The 23771-nt window shown below is 45.2% G+C and overlaps 1 protein-coding gene across 1 annotated transcript in view; it reads left to right on the forward strand.

Moving 5' to 3' along the window:
• Window positions 1-23771, forward strand: part of LOC126548144 (solute carrier family 23 member 1-like) — a 155583-nt gene that overhangs the window by 22414 nt on the left and 109398 nt on the right. Inside the window, exons 4-6 of the mRNA XM_050196262.3 lie at window positions 8566-8667; window positions 9606-9763; window positions 23371-23554. Coding sequence (XP_050052219.1) covers window positions 8566-8667; window positions 9606-9763; window positions 23371-23554 — 444 coding nt within the window. The remainder of the gene's footprint in view (window positions 1-8565; window positions 8668-9605; window positions 9764-23370; window positions 23555-23771) is intronic.

Genomic DNA, 23771 nt, shown 5'->3' on the forward strand with positions numbered 1-23771 from the left:
TCCCTGGGGCACTCTGCAATGGACAGTCCTGGCTTTCGATATAAAAGTATCTATTTTAACAACTTGGGCTCTGTTGGAAAGGTAGGCTTTTATAAGAGATAGTGACTGTCCTCGTATCCCATAATATTGTAATTTCTCCAGCAAAATATTATGGTCAACTAAATCAAATGCTTTAGAAATGTCTACGAATATACCAACAACTATTGCCTTGTTCTCAAACTCTGTTAGTATATATTCTTTCTGTTATAGTAATGCTAATTCGACTGATTTGTTCTTACGAAAACCGTATTGATGTGGTGTTAACAAGTTATGTTTTTCAATAAAGTTTGTCATCCTTGAAGACAAATTTTTTTCAAACACTTTTGAAAACACAGGTAGAATGGATACCGGCCTGTAATTGCCCAGATCATTGCGATCTCCTTTTTTTATGAATAACAGTAACCTTTGCACACTGCATTTTCGCAGGAAGAATTGCTGATTGCAAGCACGTGTTAAAAATATGAGCGAGTACTGGGGCAATAATGTCAACCACATGTTTAATAGGGCCAACTTGAAGACTGTCAATGTCACAACTGGTGCTGTTGTTCGAGGCTTTTATGACGGACGCAACTTCATACAGTGTTACAGGATGAAGGTACATTGTGTTGTCATTATGAGCGCATGCGTAGTTACTAGCCAGAGAGGATGGAGACCGAGTCTTACCGATACTTGTGAAAAAATTATTAAATGCGTCAGCGAGTTTAACACCGGTTAAATCTTTGCCATTAATTTGTAATTTCGTTAAAGGCCTATGTGAATGACTTCGATTTAGGAGAGTGTTCAACCTCGACCATAGCAAACTATGTTGACGACACTCAATGTTCAGCAAAGATGAATAGTATACTGTGCGTGCATGTAGCAACTTTCTTGTTAGCTTATTGCGATACTTTTTGAACGCGACAAGGTCATCGGTTGATCGTGTCTGAAGGAAATGTTGGTATAACTTGTGCCTAATTTTCATTTCATTGAGTAATTCAGGAGTAATCTATGGTTTCCGCGTTTTCTTACTTTTTCTTCGTGTTCTGAAAGGGAAGCTCTTGTGGTATAGTTGTGTCAGTATATCCAAGAACTTGTCGTAAGCCTCATTGGCATCTGTAAGTTTAGTTATCATGTCCCATTCTGTTGACATCAGGGCGTCGCGAAAGGACTTCAGTGTTCCATCTGTAATTAGTGGATACAACACTGGTGGCAACTTCTTTCCTTGTGACTCGCTTAATTCTGCACACAGAAATACCGGCAGGTTATCACTGATTGAACACGATAAAGCTCCAGATTTAACGTTTGACTGCATGAAATTAGTGATGAATAAATCAAGAGTTGACTCGCCTTTTGGTGTAACCCTAGTTGGCACATTAATTAAGTTGGCAAAACCATTTTATAATATAACCATGTCGAAAGCATTTGATGAATAACTGTTTGTACTCATGTCAATGTGAAAATCTCCACTGCCTATTATTGTCTTAGAATTATGATTTTGAGCCACAAATGCTAGAAATTGGTCATAAAACTCTAGAAACGCTGATATATCACCGTACGGTGGCCGATAACACACTGAAAATACATGCTTATCTGTGCACAATGACAACAGTTCATAGTCTGGAGACATTACGGTGTAAGACTCAATGATTTCACATTCAGCATCACCCGTACTGAGGAGTGCTAATCCACCCCCTCTCGAGTTTGACCTGTTTAAATTATAGGTATTATAATTAGGCAACCTAAAACCATCACAGTCATTAGTACTCCATGTCTCGGTTAGCATGATAACCGAAAATTCAAAAGAAAATCTGGTAAATAGCTCCTTCAAACATGACACCTTATTTCTCACAGATTGTGTATTCAGGTGGATACATTTGATGCAGGGTGCGGAAAATGCTGCGATAATTTCATCTACATCATTAGGCAAGTGGAACTTCACCTCCTCATGCATCCTTCCTTTATCACCCACAAAAAAAAAACTGTTCATTATGGCTCTTCCATTTCACCCCTATCCTTAATGTGAAAGGAATGAGCTCCGTTAGTCTTTCGAACAAGTACCTTGCCGTTAACATAACAAGCTAACTTATAGCCTTTCTCTTTTGCCGCTTCTTTTGCGGATCGTAGAAGCTCCCTGTTTTGCCAAGTCTAGTTTTCTTGAAAGAAAATTCGCGGTTTTTCATCCCGAAGGTCGTTGTTTTTCTTAAGCCATGCATCTCTGGTGTCCTGCCTTGTGAAACGAACGATAATTCCCGGCACGTAGTCTCTCCTCGCGGGCAGCCGATGCACGGATGCAACGTCAGCCTCTACAAGCTGAGGTATCTGGAGCTTATCAGCAACCTCATTGAGAGAGGACATCAAGTTTTCATTCTCCTTAACAGGGAGTCCATGGACTTCTAAGTTCAGTCGCCTACTCCGGAACTCAAGGTCATTCACCTGCTGTTGAAGGCTGGATTGTACGGACGCATGCACCTTTTCTCTTTCTTCCAGTTCTGGCACTTTTTTTCTTAGATCTTTGCTTTCGCTGTCCTGCTTAGAGGTCTTTTCCTGAAATTCATCAAATTTTTGTGACAGATACTGAACTGCCTGTTCCATGCTGTTCACTTTTTCTACCACAGTCGGCAGGCCCTCAAGCTTCTCGTTGATTGAAGCAAGTTCCAGGCTTATGGCAACGTCATCCTCACTGCGACTAGCCCGCAAGCCAGTGCTCTTGCATGTCGCGCATTTCCAGGCCTTTTTTGCCGCCTCAGATTTTGATTTGTAAGACTTTTCTTGCAAACCAGCACACTTCCCGAAATGATACATGTACGTGTTGCTTTACTAAACATGTACAAACACTCACTACATTTCACAGACCCTTTGTCCTGTACAGCAAGCTGGCACGTTAAGCAAATGTCAGACATAGCGCAAAAAAGGCAAAAATAAATGAAAGCAAGGAAAAACTAGCAACCAGGAACTACAGTAAACCAGTCATTGGCTAGCACAACTGTACGATTCTACAACAGTGGCAGCAGCGACAGCATAAATGAAAACCGCAGGATTTCAAAAGAAAGCTGGAAATTACTAAACTGCAACAGCAGAGTACAAGGGTTCGACGTGTTTCCAGATGCTGCCGCCACTTCCAAATGACCGCCGACTGCGAAACGCCGCACTATATTAGACTACGATGCGTCGAACGGCGCTTGCGCAGAGAGTGTCCGCACGGTTGCCAATCCAGAAGCAGAGCAGAGCCGAGCCGTCGGATTTCTTCGCAGAAACAATGATGATACGAACGGCCGCAAGAAAAGCAGTTGATCCAGGGATGCTCCAATTGGATCAAAACAGCTAGGCTTCGATGCAGCAACTGCAACAGCAGAGTACGAGGGTTAGACGTGTTTCCAGATGCTGCCGCCACTACCAAATGACTATCTGCCACTGATAGTCATTTGCAGCATGACCACTGCCAAATGAGTATCTCCGGCATCGGCCGATATTAATCGTTGAGTATGCCATACTTCCGGTTTCAGGGGCGTGCAGTTTGAACGAGTGTATATATGTTTAATTTCGGCCTTTCTGTGCTAATGGCGCATTATTACTGCTCCGTAGATAGCTCTACCATACTTTTATTTAGCTGCACCAAATTTTTAAGAATTATCTGTACCAGGTGCTACAATTCTAACCCTCGAGATAAATTACTCCGTGAGGTGATCCATTGCCTCTACGATAAATCAAAATCCCTAATTGAATAATTAACATAACTGCGCTAATTCAATTTTATTGCTATAGCAATTATATGGACGCTCCAGGCGCATGTCTGCCGTCGACGTCGCCGTGACGCTCCGTACAAAGTCCGAGTGCGATAACATCGTCGCCGCGCGCCGTATGCTGTATGTGCGAGTGGAAGTGTGTGAGGGTGAGCCGACGATGGTCGCTCACCTTTAAAGCGGGATGTATCGCGCCATCTTCCATCGCGCACCGTGGCAGGGGGGTGGGGTGTTCTACTCCAGCGGCGGTTGCGTATGGCGCGACTGAGAACGACCGTTCGAGCCCTATCTTGAAAGCGATCTGCGATGGGGACAGAGTGCGCCGAATGCTGATACGACGCCCCCTCTACAAGAGCAGGCCTGCGCGCTCGGCGAGCAACGTCACGGAGGGGAGGCCGGCGGCGGGCTCGGGGATACGGGTTGAACGAAGGGATCGCGCCCTTATGGGCAACGTTAACCAGAGCGCCGTTATTGTTTTATTTTAGGCATAGTTCAGCAGACGGCCCGCAGAGAACAGAGGGTGTTCCAAAATTATTTTATTTATGCAAAACTATTTGCGCGCTGCATTATTAAAAGGCCCGTCCATAAAAAATGAAATGGTTCAACCTTAGGATTGAGAACGAATTTCGGGTAAATGCTGACAGGGAGCAAGGCTTATATCGAAAAGTCACACTGCTGCCTTCTTCTTCAAAGTAGCTTCATTGCCTTGATTTATCGTCTGCCGCAAAGAGTTTGCCGTTCATGCGACCACAAAAGTTCTTCAACAAAATGTTAGCGCTGCACCAAAACACATATCTCATGACAACTTCACCGGTGTGCCCTTCTTCACATTCGGGACACATGCATTTATTCCAGTCTAGATCAGGCTCTAAACGAATAATTTCGCTTTCGAGGCATTATTGCATACAGTAGCGCATTCCACATATTTACAACACCTCAAATGAGTTTAGCAATGGAGATACAAAACATTCGTGCAACTATTTACAAACAAACAGTTGCCTTATTCCACAGCATTCCAGCTTTTCTCTTCTTTGCTTTAGCATTCCCACCCAATATTCTGTCATTGATCTTGCGAAAACATGAACGCATGAATTTTCGGCCCCGATTTGTAATTGCTCTAGCAGTTGGGCAAGCAGCACTTATTAGGCATATCCTGGCATGAACGTAATCCACATTCCGCGGCAATGAAGGCTTGCCGGACACACAACCGCAATCGCAGCACAAGCGCAGAGACTACATGCACGGTTCACGCCCAGAAAAAAATTGCGCTCGGAAGCATGTCGCAGCATGCCAGGACTTTTCTAACCCCGAAGCTACCCAAGGAGCGGCAGGGTTCCCGGAACTAATCGAATTGTTATCGCCCTCGTCGCCCACTCGGTCTTCCGCGTCTCATTTTCAACACAGGTGCGCCGCTCGGAGCTTCGTAGCACGCTGCACGGAACTTCTATGTGGGCCTCTTTTGCGTGACGTAGCTCAAGGGGAGAGGGTACATCCAGAAGGCCTTAAGTTCTCTAGAGGGTGTTGACTGATAGCTTCCTGTGCGCTGCGTTCTCACCGCTTAGTTCGCGTTAAAGCTAGAGGGAACATGAAGGGCTATTCGCTCACTGCTACTGCCGCGCTTCTTCACTCCAGCATACTGCGGACAGTCTGTACGTGCTCATCGGGTGAGATTTGTTCATTTTTGCTTGTGCGCGCGAGACACAATGCTTGTTAATTTATTTAGTAAGCGAATCTTTACATGTTTATACGGCCGATAAAACTACCATCTTTACTTCCTCTAGTTGTCTACTAATTTGACATCGAAATCGATGCTTCACCTTTCGGGAGAAACTGCGATTTTTTAAATTAATTACTTTAAGGTACTTATGGTGAGTTCGCAAAGCGTACCTACTTGAAATGAATTCTCAGGACTACGGCAGTTTCGAGCTATTAATTTTCAAAAGTGTCCTACGAAATGCATTCGCTTTCGAGTTACTTTAGTGCTTCAGTGCACAAGACAGCGTTTTATTAAAAAGTAAGTCTTACAACACTCCATCTTTACCGCATGTTTGACGGCGCATATATCGAAACCGGTGTCATTCTGAGAATTTTCCCATATTGGAGCATAGCGATCGCTTCACGTTCCCATCACGAGCCCCGCTTCCAATTTTAAAAAAATTGTGGGGTTTTACGTGCCAAAACCACTTTCCGATTATGAGGCACGCCGTAGTGGGGGACTCCGGAAATTTCGACCACCTGAGGTTCTTTAACGTGCACCTAAATCTAAGTACACGGGTGTTTTCGCATTTCGCCCCCATCGAAATCCGCTTCCAATTTCTTTCCGACCTGTTCTTTTTTCGCTGAACACCGCAACCAATGGCCGTTAGGAGTTTTCTGTAACGGCCGATTTATTGAAGACACGTACCATAATCGGTGACGTTGCCGGCAGTGCGTTTGACGTACAGGCGTCTATGCGTGCAACCTTGATTCTCCTTCAGGGAGCGGGGCTCCCTCAAGAGGAAGGCCGCGCGTGTTCTAGTTTGAAATTTCAGCTTTTTTGGCGCCGGGCAGTGGTTCGATACTTTGCAGGCACTATGGTCAATATGAGATCGACACACAGCGCTTGTCTGTTTGCAATATCCAGACCTGGCGAGGGGCGCTTTAAGGAGAAGTGCCTCAGCATCGCATTGTAGCCACTGAATTCATGCTGTCCCAACTGGAGCTTGCAACGTAAAAACTGAAGATATTTTAAAATTATACGCTTTTCTTCGCTTAGCAAGAGGGTTGAAGTAGGAACTGCTCAATGTATCAGTTGGCTTTGTCAAGGTTCCAGTCAGGTGGCCGCATCCGTGACATTTTTCCTTTGAGAGCCCCAGCACATGCTCCTGCAACATAAAAATATTCGAAGACTAACAGAAAAATTAAGTAAATACTACTCTCAAGTATCACGTGACGACTGTGGACCGACAGTCATCCGCAGTGGAGTCGGGCGTCTCGCTCCTAACGCAATAAGAAGGCTTTCAGGGAAATTATTTGTTCATGCAACTTTGCAAGCAACCCGTCACCATCGCTATGGAAACGCGGGCCTATAAAAGCGACAGGAGTTGCTGGCGGTCGCGTGGACAGATGCAGCGACCAGCCTACACGTTTCCAGTCTTTCGCCAGATTCTCGTGGTGATAAGGGCTGCTGCCCACCGCTGACGGAGGCGTTCCTGACGAGAGGGATGTTATTCTATAATGCCTCTTGATGCAGGACAAAGCCCGCCGTCGTAAGAAAAAAAAATAAAAAATCCTGTAGAACTCAGAGACAGACTAAGGGGGGGCTATATTAAGAAAAGAAACGAACCACTATTTACAGACATTATACATACAAGACCTTTACAGTTATATTATGAGTTATTTAATAAAAAGGCTGTTCTAGTTACGCAAATTTTGCTTACGCACATGGCTGGCTTATGCTCTTTGCCGCACGCAATGCGAGTTAATACATGATTAGCAATGACCTGTTACTTTACTTTTTTTTATGTAGGGATTGCGGTATACGTCTATGTTAGGTACATGAAGAGACTAGTATTAAGAGAAAGCTCTCCATTATGTTGGATACTTCTAGAGCGTTTGTTTTCCAAGATAATCATAGTCAAATTTGGCACTCAGTACAATGATTTCGTTTTCAGAGGCGGGAATCTTGACGAAAAGACATAACTTCAATGGGGCGCAGCTGAGAATGAATCCCGTCTTGTATTCGCTACCTGACAGCTGGAGCAAAGCTGTTATCAACACCGCTAAATCAGCTACGTCTTGACGAGAGCCGAAGAGAGGGGAAGGGGGAGTGAGCGGACGTCTTTTTGTCTAGACTCCCGCATCTGAATGCAAAATTTCTGTACTGAGTCTGCAATTTGTTGTTGAATATCTTGAGACACAAGCGCTATGGAAGTGTCCAACAATATAAAATTAACCTCGAACACCGCTGCCGTCACGTACCGTAATCGGAAAGTGAATAAGTTAACAACAACACTGTCCACTTATGAAGTCATGGACCCTTTTTTGTCTGCGAAAATTGTTTACTTTGAAGGTCTTATATACAGGTATCTTGAAGTTAAACTATCGCACTTTTAAGGGGGGAAAGGCTATGTTAGCTAGCTACGCAAGTGCTGCTTGCGCAAACTGTTTATGTGCTTTGGTGGGCACAATGTTCAATAATAAGCAAATTATAACATATTATTAATACCAACATTGCTAATGCCAGGGTACAAACGCCAATATTGTCAGTAGCCCACCTTCTCTTTAATATCTTGTTGTCTAAGTGTATCAGTAGGGGACAAATGCACTTGTTTAAATATGTATTTCTATTTCAACAGAGAACCCACATTTTAAAATTTTCTGCAAGCAGCATTGTTCTTCCTCACTCGAGTTTTCGTATGCGATGCCGAAAAATACGCAAGAATCAAGGCAAATGCAAAGCAATTCGCAAAGATTATCTTAGGCAAGAGCACTTCCCCCTTGGCTGGCGTTTGGACACCCGCCATATAAAGAAAGACGTTATAATGAGTCAATATATAGCAGAGCCGATGATCAATCGCAGAAAGTACATACGTAAGAAATGTTCTGCGAATTCGGACCCTGAAGTGTTAAGCTTGCATTACTAGACAGCATCCTTAAAACAATAACAAACACCAGCACCCTACAGAATATGGCTTTAAACCTGTTTATAACCGCACAAATATATACTTCAGAATAATTAGGTGTTGAAAGTATTTTCATTACTAGAAGCCGAAAGTGGACGATAGCCTTTACCCATCATAACCGACAGATTATGCCAATGTTTCAGGAAGTCAAGAGGCTCACCTCACAGAAGTCCTCGGACAAGGCCATGTTCTACGGTGTCGATGACAGCCCGGCGTGGTACTTCAGTGCTGTACTTGGCCTGCAGGTAAATCACTAATGCCTCAGAATCTTAAAATTAAATCAATGCATCAGCTGTAGACGGTTTCATGTGTTCGATAGCAGGAGCAAGCGAGCGTCCCCAAGGAGCTTGTGGTCACGTGCCTTACAAGCCTACTACGCCGGAACAAAAAGCGTGTTATAGTTGTCTGAGTGTACTTAAAATCTCTCTTTACTTTTTCAGATAAAAGAAATGCCCACAATTGAAGATAATACCTCTAATTTTTCGTATAGCTTACGGCAAATTTGATTTTAAGAATTGTGGTTATGCACAGGGGAAACGTGTCCTTTAGTTTTAAAATACTTCTGCTGCTCGCCGTTTCATTTTTCGCCCCATAAATTTAGCGCGCCACGTGAGTGGCAGAACCAGAAGTCACCCAGGGTCCATGTTTGCAAACAGTGAAATCCAGCAAGGGCTGTCAAGGTCTGCTGTGGTAAGGTTGAGGAGTGACGTAGCGGTGAGCGCTACCTATAGTCGTCATAGCATTCACAACAGGTCCTCTATCGTAGACTCTGGACGAATATTAAATGGCTAGCTTTCAGGTAAATGCAATTAGCAGCCTGACGACAAATTGGACATGCAGTAGCATGCTGTGATTGGCGAACATGGCATAGTTTCTACAGCGTTTGGCCCCTCCCATATTTATTTTTGCCTCACTAACCGTCTTACCGCTACTTGGATACCTGGCTGACATATAACATAGCTGATGCACAGTAATGGGGTATCGGTGTTGATCTACACTTATCTGCAGACGATATGAAGACGCATGCTAAACGCACTAAACTTCCAGTCAGACGCGTCTTTATGGGCCTTTCGTTTGATTGTTAGAAGCACCGTTTCCGTTCTGTCTTTGTTTCTTTTTTTTTCGACCTGACCTTTTGGCTTTGGCTGGAGTGCAGCTGCGTCTCGTTATGGCCATTGTGCAGCACTACCTGATCGTGACATCGGGAGCGCTGAGTTATCCCTTCGCCTTGGCTCCGGCTCTCTGCATGCGCGAAGAAGACCCGGCGCGCGGATACCTGATCTCAACGATCTTCTTCATATCGGGCATAGGCACGATCATCCAGACAACGCTTGGCATCAGGTGCGCGGATGGCGCACGAGCGCCTTTTTCCCATTTTTTATCTTTGTCACTCAGAGATAGGTTAGATTGGACTGGCAGATTAGACGGGCAAAGTATTCTTTGAAAACTCAGTGCTTTAACTCTATTCGTTTGGCAGAAAAAAATGTGTATTTACTCTTACTGGGTAAAATAGAATTCACAATTGTGGACGTCACGTATTTCGAATTATACGAGGGACGTTCCGAAAGTAAGTTTCGTTATTTATTTTCGCCTGAAAACCTTATTGCCCCTCCCCCCACCCGCCCCTCCCCCCCAAAAAAATACATCATGACGTCATGAACTATACACCTTGCAATATTTTTCCACATAGTCGCCACCGACATTAAGACATTTGTCGTAGCGCGCAATCAGTTTGAAGAAACGACTCTGGTAAAACTCGGTGCCCTGCGATGCAAGGAATCGTCGCACAGCCGGCTACGCCGCAGCATTCTTTTGGAAGTAACATCCAGAGAGTGCGGCTTTCAATGGAAGGAACAGGTGCCAATTCCTAGCGGATAACAGCGCACATTTCCATTGGAGACCACGTTGTTAGCACACGTCAGTCTGCCATTCTGATTTGTACTCGAATAACCTCGGACACCGTCGGTCTGCTGCTGCTCTCTCTTTTCTTAGGCGCTCTCCGCATATCGTCATTCCTCCTCCACTGACGCTCCTTCCATCGTTGAACCAGCAACGAGCGTGGATTCTTATGGCGATTGTTTGTTTCACCTGGTGTACCATCTTCTCTTTCAAAAAAATGACGAAACTTAATTTTGGAACGTTCCTCGTATTTATTAGGTGTGGAATTTTGGCATGAAAAAAGCTTTGTTCCTTTGGAATACAATAAAGCCATTTGTGGCGATTTCTCCTACCTGTATTTTTCAGAATAATTGTACCGCTTTTGACGCTGTCAAAATCCATGATGATGTCAAATGCATGACGGCGCGCTGGTATGCAGAAGCTTCAGGGCGCTGCCGAAACACGTCTTTCGTCTTCTCATCTTTTCAGGACGGCGGCCGTTTTGCTGTTCCACAAGCGAAATTGATTATGCAGCTTAAAATAATGTTGCCGTTCAGTCCCCCTTTATTCACAATAATACTAGGGGTTCTGCATTCCAAGGCGCACTGTTGGCAAGAAAGAACGCCGTAACGGGGGCTTCAGTATTGCTTTTGTCCATCTGATGATCCTTAACTTGCGGTTAATAAGGCGAAGGAGCGCTCTATTTTGTTTTTCTTTGCCTTCTGCTCTTACCAGAATGCAATGGCTGCTATCTTTATGCTTCGATATTTCACTTAAAGAGGCAACGCTCCGCATTTCTGCAAACCCCTCAGCCCTCGGCGAATCACCGTGGGGATTTTGCGCGCTCTCACATCGACTTTGATGCCATAACCTTTAACTCTCTCGTTTGTGTTACAGGTGCATGTGTGTGGGGAACAGAATGAGTAATTTACTCTCCGCCATCGCATTCTCTGCTGGGCAAATTGAAGAATAGCATTCTGAGCCCTACAACGATCTCTTGCTCTTCTGCGATGGTTTCGTCCACGTGCAGATACTTGTAGGGCCGACGCTGTTTCGCGCACATAGACCGTCGGTTAAAAGACATCGTTCTATTTCGATATCACTGTAATATTTGCTGGCAATTTGCCTGCCTGAAACTTAAGCGCGCACTTGCACGAATTGTAGTCATTGGGCCCTATAACGTAAAACAATTTCAATATGTTTTTATTCCAATCTCCTGACGTCAAATTTGTATAACCGCCGACGCAAGCATTGGGAGGTCACCCGCAGGGCTGTCTGAACAGACCAATCAAACGCTCTCCTCGTTTCATGGGAGGTCACATTTGTTTGCTTGAAAAACGAATATCATTGCCTACACTGAGCGGCTTGTCTTATCTAATTGACTGACAAGATGCGAGGAGCACGCTCAATTGGAGAGCGATTCGATGGGACCGAGTCACTGCAATAAAAATCGATAACCAGGTGTAGAGGGGGCTGCCGGCTACTCCGATTGGTTTGCTTTCCCTTACTTAGCTTGCAGTGGCTGTTCGAAAATCGCGGCGGCATGCACCGGAAGCTTAAGAATGAAGCTAAAACGGATCCTCAGCAAAGAAAAGTTGTCAGAACGAGGTCGTGAACGTGCCGAAAGTGCTCGAAACAGTTACACGGCGAAGTAGAAAGTTTTACTATACGCAAATAAATCCATGCTCTCCGGCAGGTGGTACGAGTGAATTTTCTTTTGAATACACGCAGGCTGCCCCGTTCCGAAAGGAATAGATCACTCAGGCACTGGCTATAGCCGGCCCCTGAGCGATTGGCGGCAGCCATCTTCTATTCCTTTCGGAATGGGGCAGCCTGCGGCTATTCAGAAGAACATTCAGTTTTGTTCGACATATTAATGCGTCTTTACCGCGTACACGTCATTTTCACGCGGTGAGTTTTTGCGGTTTTCTGACGTCGCTTGACAGGCAGGTGAAGTGGGTGCAGCCCAAAAACGTTTGACCAATAGCCGAGGGCTAATGGCGAAAAGGCGTCGAATCAAAAATAACTTTTTTTTTCCTTCGTTCGGTCAAATCATGCATAATTATTCTGTACACGTCATATCAAATGGGGAGCTATCACGGTTCTCGTGAGGTCGCGTGACGGACAGTTGAAGGGGGGGGGGGGGGGGGGGGTTGCTCTAACAAAGTTTTAGACCAATCGCGGAACGCTGATCGCAGAATTGGAATAGAAAATTTGGAATAGTTTTACGTTATAGGCCTTCCTTTATATGCTTAGGACTTCCAGATTTTGCGATAACCTTAATATTACTTTAGGAAAGCGTAAAAAAGATCTGCTTCCTACCAAGAGACCATTTCACAGTCTGCAGATACTGTACGAACGCAGATTTGTGAGTGAAAATGATGTAACACCCCTTTGAAGCCCACGTATACGACGCTGTAGAAGGTACGGTAAAACAGGGAACGCGCAAGGCTGCTATATTTGCAGTTGTTTCTATATAACCATTCTGAAGGTTACAACCTTGCACTATCCAAAAGTAAGCTGAACAAACGAACAAGAGAGAGCTTAGATTCTTGCGCAAGGTCGCTTATATGAGCTCTTTCGACATCGATACAGTTGTTCTAAGACTGAAATTCAGTTTAGCCCGCGGGGCGAGAAATCAGATGTTTTTTTCTCGTGATATCGAACAAAATCTAAGGCGCCATTTGTTATTGTTTACTGCTGTAGGAGGGGTTTGGGGAATAGCGGTGATTGCAATAAACGGGTTGAAAACAAATACATAGCACGCACACTGAACGGCCGCCTTGGAATACCCGATGGCGGCCTCGTACGAGTCTGAAGCGTCTCATATTGCGCTTGCCACTTTTTTAATTTTTATTTACATGATACTGCAGACCTATTTTGGTCCAAAGAGGAAGGGCAAATGCAAAGGAGGAATACAATGCATTTTGCAAACAGCAATGTACATATATGTTAAGATGCATGCATGTAGATATAAAACACTTCCCAATACATATAGACATCAGGCACCTCCAAAATTATCACAATGCAAGTGGCAAAAGACTCTCTATTAGAGGTTAAAAAATATCGTTAATGGCCTTTGTAAAGTTTCCACACGTGAACAGCTCTTCAGGTAGGGAATTCCAGTCGGCTATTGTTTTCGGGAAAAATGACAACTTGTGGGTACTTGTTTTGGGGAAATTAGGAGTTAAGCTATAGTTGTGTTTGTGTCGTGCTTTGCGGGTTAGAGCCGGCGTGACAGATGGTGTGGCCGGGATGCCGAGCTTTGCATGTAACAAGAAGTGCAAAATTCTGTCCTCGCTATTTTGCTTCTGGTACAGAGAAATTTTATTTGATTAGTTTTCATGAGGAGATATGGAGAGTCAGAATTCCTGTATTTGTTGTAGAGGAATCACACGGTGCGCCTTTTAACCTTCTTAATCTGTGCAGTGTCTTTTTCTCGTGTGAGGATCCCACACCATGGCGGCATACTCAATTTCTGGCCTTACAATAGATTCATAGGCTAATTTCTTCCCACTGGCAGGTGCTCCCCTTAACTTGTGTCTTAAAAACCCGTTTTTTTCATAGCAGATGAGAGTATAAAGCAAATGTAATCACTACAAGTTAGCTGCTTGTTATTGATTACGCCTAAATATCTGAATTTTGTGACCTGACTCACAGATGTAGTGTTGAGGGTGTAGTTAAACGTAAGAGGCGTCTTTTTCCTGGTGATGCACATAAACAATGTTTTTTTTTTCAAAGTTCAGTGACACCCCCCAATTGTTCACCAAGACAAAACATAATTCAAAGCAGTATTCAGCAGGCTTTGATCTAAAACAGAACGTATTTCTTTAAACAACATGTAATCACCGGCGAATAGGTTAATTTTGACGTCTTCATCAATAAAGGAGGCCAAATCATTTATATCGGCCAAAAACAATAGCGGTCCCAGCACATTCCCCCGCAGAACACCTGATGTGCCCTCAAGTGGAGGGGAACAAAAACCGTCAATTCCCGCTTATTTTTTTTCTCCGCTTTGAGTTAGCAGCAATCCATTTTATGAGTGGTGCCGGTACTCCAATTATACCCCAGTCACACGAACATGTCAAAGGTCCTTTGAAGTTAAGGAGCATTGAGCTTTCGAAGGCACATTAGTTCAAGGGATATGTGTCGGAGCTACACGATCTCGAGTCTCCGTTGAGGCTTTTAACCGAAACCACAACGTATCGTTAGCGCTGCCATCGCTTCGAAAGTAATAAGAAATATGGCCCAAATACGTCATATAATAAATTTGTCACATTTTTAGCAATATTTATTTTCCCTAATACATAAAAACATCAAAACAAAATGCACACGTAGTAAAGGCATTACTTTACCAAATACAGATGTATTTATTGTAATGATGGCGACCATGTGTACCGCTTCGTACACCGCATGTTGGCGTCGATTATTCGTTGTTGCCCTTGCTTCAGCTGCTTTGTTTCATTCCTTATGGCTAGGCAGCAGTAGGTACGCGTAAACGCGGTAAAACAAAGGACTACAAAACAAAAGTGACGAGGAAAGAAGACGCGCAGAAAAAAGCCGAGGAGACAGATGCCTAGAAGCCGCTAACCAAAGAACCAAATCGCACATGGCAACCGTGTTGTGTCGATGTTGCTGTTGACGGCAGGCCGTGAAAACGCTGCTGTACCGGCACTTTCATGATGCAGATTGCGGGTGTCCCGAAAGTGTTTAATACTTTAGTAATAGTATTCAGTACTTATAAGCTTGTTCCGAAGAGGTAAAAATTGAACTTCCATATTTTTAGAGATTATGTTTTCTGCTGTCCGATGCCCTCTAGGCTCGAGAGTATTCCCTTGAGGTTTCAAAGGACGAACGCGCACTCCTTTGACTCAAAGCTACCTTCCAGTAGGGCTCCTTTGCTGTGCCTGTGTGACAGCGCGCATTTTCCCTTGAAGTAAAGGATCTTTGGTTCAAAGGACTTTGAAAGTGCCCGTGTGACTGCGGTATTAGTTTAAGCTTCAGAAGTAGTTTATCGTGAGGAATCTTGTCGAATGCCTCACTGAAATCAAGATAAAATACGTCAACTTGTCCGGAATTACCTAATACGGCCCTAAGGGTGTGAACAACTTTTGTTAATTGTATAACAGTTGAAAATCCCTTTCTGAAACCATGCTGACATGGACTGAGCGCGGAACTTGTATTTAGAATCTGAAATATATCATTTGCAATTATGTGTTCGATGAGTTTATAGAAAGAACAGGTTAAGAAGATAGGACGGTAGTTCCCCACTTGTTTCACTGGGCGGTAAATCAAAGCTTTGAGCAACATCTCCGATTTTTTTTTTTTGCTTCGCATTGTAACAAAGCAAATCAATTGCAAGGTGCAATTCAAAGGCTATGCAGATTTATTGATGGCCTTTTCTAGGTCTCCCCAAGATTGCTTATGTCAATGTCCTGCTCGCTCTCACTTGGCACATTTTTGCGGTAAGGCATCCACAGGAAGCTTAAGATGGCACGACACGAATCTGAAGTTTTACGCGTATAGACTAGTTTCACACGACAAATGAGAAAATGTGACAAAGAGGATGCCCGTGGTGCCTTTCATTTCTTGTGAGCGTAGCAAAAGGCTAGCGGAAGGGGCAGACAGGCAAAGAAAGATAGACAAATCTTAAAGTAAGAACAATAAAGACACAAAGACAAAATGCAAATAAAGCAGGTGATGCTTTCAGAAGGGATCGGCAAAGCGAGAGAATAAACAGAGGGAGGGGCAGACGTGTTAACCAGAATAAGCCTTCGTTGGAAGACAGGCGAGGAAAAGCAGAAAAACGAAAAAAAAGGAATGCTTGCAGAAGCGAGAGTGAAAGAGTGTGAAATTAGTTTCATACCTTGTCACAAAAGCCGCATGTCCTCTGCAACCCCATGACGGGCTGAAAGCTTCCTTTCCACAAGCTGGTTTTAAAGGAGAGAGAACCTAGACACTGGAGAAAAGTTAGTTTATAAAAAAAATACGACCTGATAGTATGCGTAAGCAGGTGCAAAGCGCATCTATTAAGATACCAAGCGCCGGTTTCAGAAACTGCATACATGGATAAGTGTGCGATTTGTGCGCACCGGCTAATATACTGGTATTGGAGACGCGTATGCACGTTATAAGCATGTACTGCATTCAACGTACATCGAGACACTGTAAGCGAGTAACCTCAATTTGCATATACATATTTCAAGTACCGCCATATTTACAGCTATAATACATGAACCTGTGTACACTGGTCTAACGTGTAGATGGATGATATGTCACGTGAGCTCTCAGTACGGCCTTCAGTTCAAAGGCGTGCAACAGTGATGGACACCGCTCGATACAGTGAATATATTTAAAGATAATCTCGCGATAACGCATCGGAAGGTGTGACAACAACATATATGGGAGTTTCCTCCATAATGACTTAACACATGAATGACACAACATGTTTAAGCGGGAAGACAAGTTTCGCTACCGCCTCCCGTTCCTCTAAAGCTGGCGCTTCGACGAAACTTGACTCAATGTCAGAGTTTAAATGGCTCGCGCGTCATTAGAAAGCCATGGTGTGAACATTCAAGATGTTACTGCCGAACTGAGCATGAACCATGGATTTGTACTTCAAGCATTTCGTAGTACTGGCACTGGCACTGGTACTAATTAAATTAGTAAGGATGGTGTCATGCGCACAAGCAAACATGAACACATCTCGCTCGATGGTCACACTCACTGTCAGAACGCTGGAGTTAGAAATTGCAGCCGCAGCAGCGAGCTAATTGACCTTCACGCTGACTGTCGCTTCAGCGCGAACTAAACGGCTAGAAAGCGCACACGAAGCTATCAGCACTCAGCGTACTCTGCCCCCATCGCGGATCGCTGTCAAGGCAGGGCCCACGCGGCCGCGTGCGGCCACTGAATTAGAGCCCTCCCTCCCTTCACCCCGGTGCCTTGCGTAAGACGGAAGACGGCGCCCTTCCTTCCCGCATTCCTCCCTTGCGTGCGCGAGATTGAGCCACCATAGTCGGCTCACCCTCGCAAGCTTTCTGTCGCACATACGCTTACGGCGCGCGGCGACGATGTTATCGTCCTTGCACTTTATACGGAACGTCAAGGCGACAGTGACGGCAGAAATTCACCTGGAGTGTCCCTATAACTGGCATCGTAATAAAACGCTCGCCAGTTAGGGACGATAATCGAATGCACGGTATGCTTAGTTGGAAACACCATGACTAGCCAAAGGACAAGCATAGGCAAGCGATGAGTGCTTTCAAGTTTCGTCGCAAAGATTAAAGGTTTTCAATAGTACCTTCAAAGGAAATGGTTGTGCCCACGGTCTCCTGCATTCATAAAAAGCTAATTCTCGGATATTGGGCTATAACACTTGTCAACAACAATGCGACTTCCTCGAACACAACTGGAAGCCTCCCACAAGGTCGAAGCGATTTTGCCTCCTAACAGCATGAGAATGAGCGCTTCCGTACGACTGCTGAAAAATGCCATGGTTCGGCGGTGTCAGCGTACTCCGCGTACTAATCCGACCAGGAAACAGGTGATCTTATTATGCCAGTATCACTTCAAGCAACTCTTGGGAGAATGAACTTTAGCAATGAATGAATCACTAAAAGTAGAGCAGAACGCATTACTGTTCCCGTCAATAACCTTCCTAAATTTAAAAGAATGTGCGTGGAAAACTGCTGAATGAAACAGCAAAGCATTCTTTGTGAAAGTATTCCCTGTGAGAAAATATAATTGTCATTTAGCTTGCATGTATTTTCTCTCTTTAATACTGCGCTGACGCTAATTTCATGTCGCAAACTGCACAAGCGTATGAGCGAGACGTGATAATATGATACTATGCGATGTGGCGGCATCCAATCGGGCATCACCGAAAGTTCCCCTCGGCCTTGCTTCCTTCCCTCGTACTGCTCCAGAAAATGACCAGCCGCTCAGGTGTCGTGTGCTTTCTATGATTCGGATATGGATTGTCTTGCAATCCGACTCGGAGTACGGGATCAACCACCCAAATTCATCGTTAGCAGGGTGTGAGACCGGGCTAGTTGGCATTCCACTGTCGCATTTTTAGTGTCCCGTGTCCACTCTTGCGCTAGTCACTTCAGCTTCACCGTTCGATTGCTAGATTGCTATACCCCCCGTGCTGAACTGAACATCAGCGTCAACAACCGCCACTTGTGGAAGCACACCGGCGTGCTTTTCCGGGAATCCGAGAGGAGATGTGGCAAGCGATAAATTATTATCCACTGTTTCACCGGCACTACGAGCACTATCTAGGCATTTGATAATCCTATACTCGTGGACAACTTTCTGCGGCTATGAAAGCTACGGAGGCAAAGCGCGCACAAGTGAGAGCACCTCTGAAAGAGTCCCGTGTTTTAATGCACGTCAGTTTAGGCCGGGTTAAAGAAAACATAAACACCTTATAAGCAACAGTTAAGTAAGACAGAACACACCATTGAGTTCAAAGGTTTACTTATTTTGCGGCTTTCCGTTCCGCGGCTTGGGAAACGGGAAACCCTCGCACGTAAAAGCTGCGTCGATTCAGCGTCTGTTCCGAGCAACCAAAAGCACTCTCAAACGCGGCCGGACTGCTTGGCGTGGTAACACATGTGCAGCAACCTTGTGCCCGTAGCTTTCCCTCAATAGCCACAGAAAGTTGCCCGCGAGTATAGCTCCTTCGCGAAAACGGCCAGTGAGATGGCATAAAGAAGCCGGCTAAACTCGGCAAGAATGCTTCGCATTAAATGAACCAGTTCTGTGCGTAAAAGAACCAAACGTGAAATTCTTGCAGAGACAGAGTTCCATGTGTTTTTTTTTTGTTCATCCTTTCAGTTTTACCCTTAGTTTAAAAATAAGTAGAGCAGAACGAGTTAGCTTCAAAACACGTGCTTTATGTTAAGCGTGCAATGAAACCGTTCTTTTGTATTCGGGCCATGACAAGCCTAACAAATAGACACCGCCACAAAGAGACTGCCATGTTAGGAACTACTTGCAACAGCTACAGCGAGAGCGGGCAATCAGAAAAATCCGGGGACACCTAAACAATTCTTATGCGTTGTGAAGGCGAAAGCATTAATGTCTAATGGAACAGCCTTGAGCGGTCCTTCGATTTTGGTGCTGCGAGTAATGTACCATAGCGGTACGCGCTGCCCAAGCCACCAAGCAGCAGCAGTAGCCTGCGGTGTCAACGTCACATGCCACCGACGCGGCGATGCCCATCGGGTGACGCGTCGAGGGGATGCCCTCTCCCCTCACGCATCCCCTGCCGCGCTAGCATCCCAACAGGGGTTCCCTTTTGCCCGCTCTGCCACTCTGCTCCGTCGAAGAGCGCTCCTGCAGAGAGCAAGAGCGATGGTGACGTGGCGTCGCGGCGGTGTCCTCTCCACTCATGTAACACCTGCAGCGCTATCGAGGAGCAGGTGTTCCCTTTCGCCCGCTCTGCACCATCGAAGGGCAGCTGGCGACATGGCCTCGCAACCAATGGCAATGCGAGTTTAGATGCCTTTTCGCTGATAAAGAGTACAGACACTAGTTTTTCGCTAAATTGGCCATTAGACGCTTTCGCTATAATAAATTCACTACAATGGCAGCGATAAACAGCTTCCGCAGTCCGGCAAGCCCAACAGCTTACAGAAGGATCTAATAAAAGGTCCAGTTATTCGCACCATACTGCTTTCTTCAATGTGAGTTGCCGCTTCACCTAACATCAACTTCTATAAAACGGCTTTTATGAATTTCTCCTTCCGCTCAAGTATGCGCGAAGAGGAATTTAAAATATAGATGTTAACATGGCTAACAATGCAAGCAAGGGACTTAAACAGATCTTTTCAAAAAAGAGAACAGTCGTCTGTGTTCTCCTGTTATCTTAGGCGAAAAAAAAATAATCTTTGTTTCAAGGGTGAAGGAACAGTTCAAAAACTGACAAAGGTCGTTTGCAAAGGGCTTGCGTACTGGAAAATATTTATTAGGACCAAAATACAGCGACAATTTTGAAATTTACATCGCATAATGTGCATCAATTGTGTACTGCGTAAAATAACAGAAAGTCTATCTCTGCTCGGTATCAAGCACATGCATTGATTTGGAAAAGACTTGCAGTACAGAGTGATTGACAGTGGAACACTGAGCTCCGTAGCCTCGTGTCACCACGTGCGGGCTGCTTCGCAAGATCTCGGACGTGAAACCCGTTTCTGTCGAGGGCTGCCGCACGCTGGCGCAAAAGCCACACGAAGTTTTCTCGCTCCGGTGCAGGCTCCGACCGCAGACCGCGTTATGCCTGCAGAGTCATGTCGCATAGCTGAAGCCTTTGACTCTCCTTTGCTCCTCCTCGTACAGATCGACACGTGTAGATTTCGGAAGCACTCTCACGCATCTTTAGCTTTAGCGTGGCTCGACGACTTGGCTATTTAATATTTGTGGAGGTAAGATTCACTATTTAAATTAATTTCTGTCCGTGCCTTCCACCTCAACTTTTCGCATTTCTCTCTTTGGTATATTTATATATATATATATATATATATATATATATATATCGTTCTGTGTGTGCTGAGATAACAGCAGCCTCCATCGCAATATTATTTTGTTTTGAATTGAAGGGACACTCATGAAGTTCCGGCGACTCAGCATGTTTTCAACTCTCCCTCTACCCTTGCTGACAACTCTGTGCCCTGGCATTTGGACGACCTCGATGAAGCCTTAAAATCTCCTTCACACTGCGAAAGAAAAAAAGATAGTGTCCGTTTCACTGTCCTAATAAAACTGTGCACCGCTGCGGAGCCTGCAAGCCGCCGTTAACGTACCTCGCGCCCAATTCACAATAATGGCCGCATTTCACAACGATTCGGGCATTCCAGGTTAGCCAGCGTAGGCACCGACGCCGAAAACAAGAGGCAGGAAACGATAACAGACGTTTGCAGTGGAGAACTGAGAACTTTTCTTGCCCAGCTCATCGAAAACCATTCTTGCCAAGTAATTCTGTACCAAATACCTGCCAGTCAGTCCTGAACAGCTCTTACCGGTAGATTGAGAGCCGTTCTTGCCAGCCGATTGAGAACCGCTGGTGCGCGAGACCGATCAACAAACACTAGCTGTAGGTTCCACAACGCTGCATCGATTTAGTGAGACGCACAGAAGATCGGCTGCTCCATCCCACTCGAAAGACTAATCGCTTCTTCCTCAAATTTTCGTGGGGGCACCACGCACTACCTTCTCTGCGGTCCGAAGGTCGATCGAATGATTCTGGAGAAGGTTAGTGTTTCCGATTGATTTACTTTATATTTTTGTTCCTTCCGCTGGAATTAAATTTCACAAAACCGGGGACGGGGTGAGTTTGTGCCACCATGTGCGATATATTTAACTGGTAGGAAAGGCGAGACATTGCGAACAGAAAAAAAAAAAAATCCATTTGTGCCTCTATCAGTTCGTTCCTTCATCCCTGCCCGTAGGTAAAAAAATAAGTTCACTCTAAACAATACACATTTGGCTTTAGAATCAAAGTTTTGGTTGCTATGAGAAGAATGAAAAAAAAAAAAAAGACATTCGCACTTTCGGTACCGCTTTTTTATTTCCCACAGTGTTCGGGGGAAAAAAACGCAGTCGCGTAAAAATGTGCCGTCCCGCATTCCAGCACATCCTCCAGACTCGGTTTACGTTAAATATCTCCTAACTTAAGACAGATTATTGCAACATAAATATATCCTCGAATGCAATGTTATCCGTGGCATATGAAACGAGTGTCAATGTACATAGAAACGGCATGAATACGACCTAGTTGGTACGAATCCAGCGGTGATAAAACAGCGCGAAAAGTAAAAACTGGCAAGGAAGGAACACAGGACAAGCTCTGTGCCCAGATCCACAGCAGTTCTCCGTACGAGTCCGTTGTCTCTCCGTACGAGTTGTATTTCACAAGGCAGCATTGCATGTCCTCAGTGCACTTTCTTTATCCTTAGTCCACTCACCAGCGCTGCACAAACTACATCGTGAACGCATACCAACTCGCTCAGTTTTCTATCCTAATGCAGCACTGCGAGGCTGCAAAGAATCTGCACCAATATTGACAATCAGTCCAGAAGTTTTAATCTGCCAAGTCTATTCAGTTTCCGGGTGAATTCGATTAAAGTTCAAATTTTTCGCCAAGAAAGACGCTTCCGTGAACTCATTTTCATATCTGCAACTACGACCAAGCTACTTCCGTCAGAACTGCGAGTAACACACTTATGAAGCAAGTTACAATATTGAAGAATTATTTGTCTTGATCAAGGCATGTGATCAAGTTCATGTTCCTGTTTTTACAAGTCAATGCAGACAAACCTTATGACTTTATCGCACTGAGAAGGTGACGCGCAGTGTATATTACTTGCTACCTCTAGTATTCATGTTTTGCGTGTTGTTACCCCTATAAAGGATGGCGCTCTTTGTCCATTAACGTAGTCGTCACTATAAGCTAATGCAGATTAGTAATGCAAGGTGGAGACATCAAACTGGCCATAAACAGGCCAGTGATCAGAAGCAGGACTCACCATCTGTTATCCCGGGCGTTGTGGCTACTGCAGTGCTGCGGGCTTATTGAACGGAAACGGGAATGAAAAGCGAAAACTGCCTCTCTGGTGAAACGAAACGCCAGCACGAGAACGACGATCCGAGTCGTCTTAAGGCAGTGGACGCACGAACATGCGATGGAACGTCGATATTGTCAAAGCTCAAGCTTCTATGAACTTTCCGTGCAGGAGAGTCCTTCTCCTGCACGGAAAGCTTCTGAAGGCATGTCAGCCGCTTCCGCGCAGCTGTCACACGTAGCAGCTGTCCGTTCTCTGACGTTAGGGGCAGAATTCACCAAACTTTTTGCTCGCAAGTGATGCTTCCAATTAGACAGCTGTCTTCTCTAATAATATGTCCAACATTACGTCTGTTCTTGCAAAAAATTATAATATGGGAACTTTTTTTGTGTGTGTCTGTATTAGTACTGGATCGTAAACATGGAGTGATCGCTTGTTGCTGCAATTACTTTCTCGTGTCATAGCCGACTCACGAACGTGGCTGATGAACATGTGCCGCAGGCTTCCTATCATCCAGGGTTGCAGCGTGACGTTCCTCGTGCCCATTCTTGCCACCATGGCCCTGCCAGAGTGGCGCTGTCCGACCGAGGATGAGCTCATCGCAGCACGTGATCCGGACTCAGGCATCACGGGCCCCGCCACTGACCAGGAGTGGACAGCCGTCTGGCAGGCACGAATGAGCGAGGTACATATAAGCGCAGCATCTGCGCCCTGACCACAACCCGCCGTGCTGCCGCCGTGGGTGACCACACCGGCGGTGCCTCTGTGACGGCCGCACAGACGCTGGCGGTTTCAGCAGTGGGGGCGCACCTAATGGGCGCAGTCCTCCGCTGGCGTCCACCAGCGGAGGCGCCGCAGGAAGCAGCGATGGGCTTTGTGCGAGGCGGTGCGACCTATGGGAT

Source organism: Dermacentor andersoni, chromosome 1 (assembly GCF_023375885.2).
Source record: "Dermacentor andersoni chromosome 1, qqDerAnde1_hic_scaffold, whole genome shotgun sequence".
NCBI lineage: Eukaryota > Metazoa > Arthropoda > Arachnida > Ixodida > Ixodidae > Dermacentor > Dermacentor andersoni.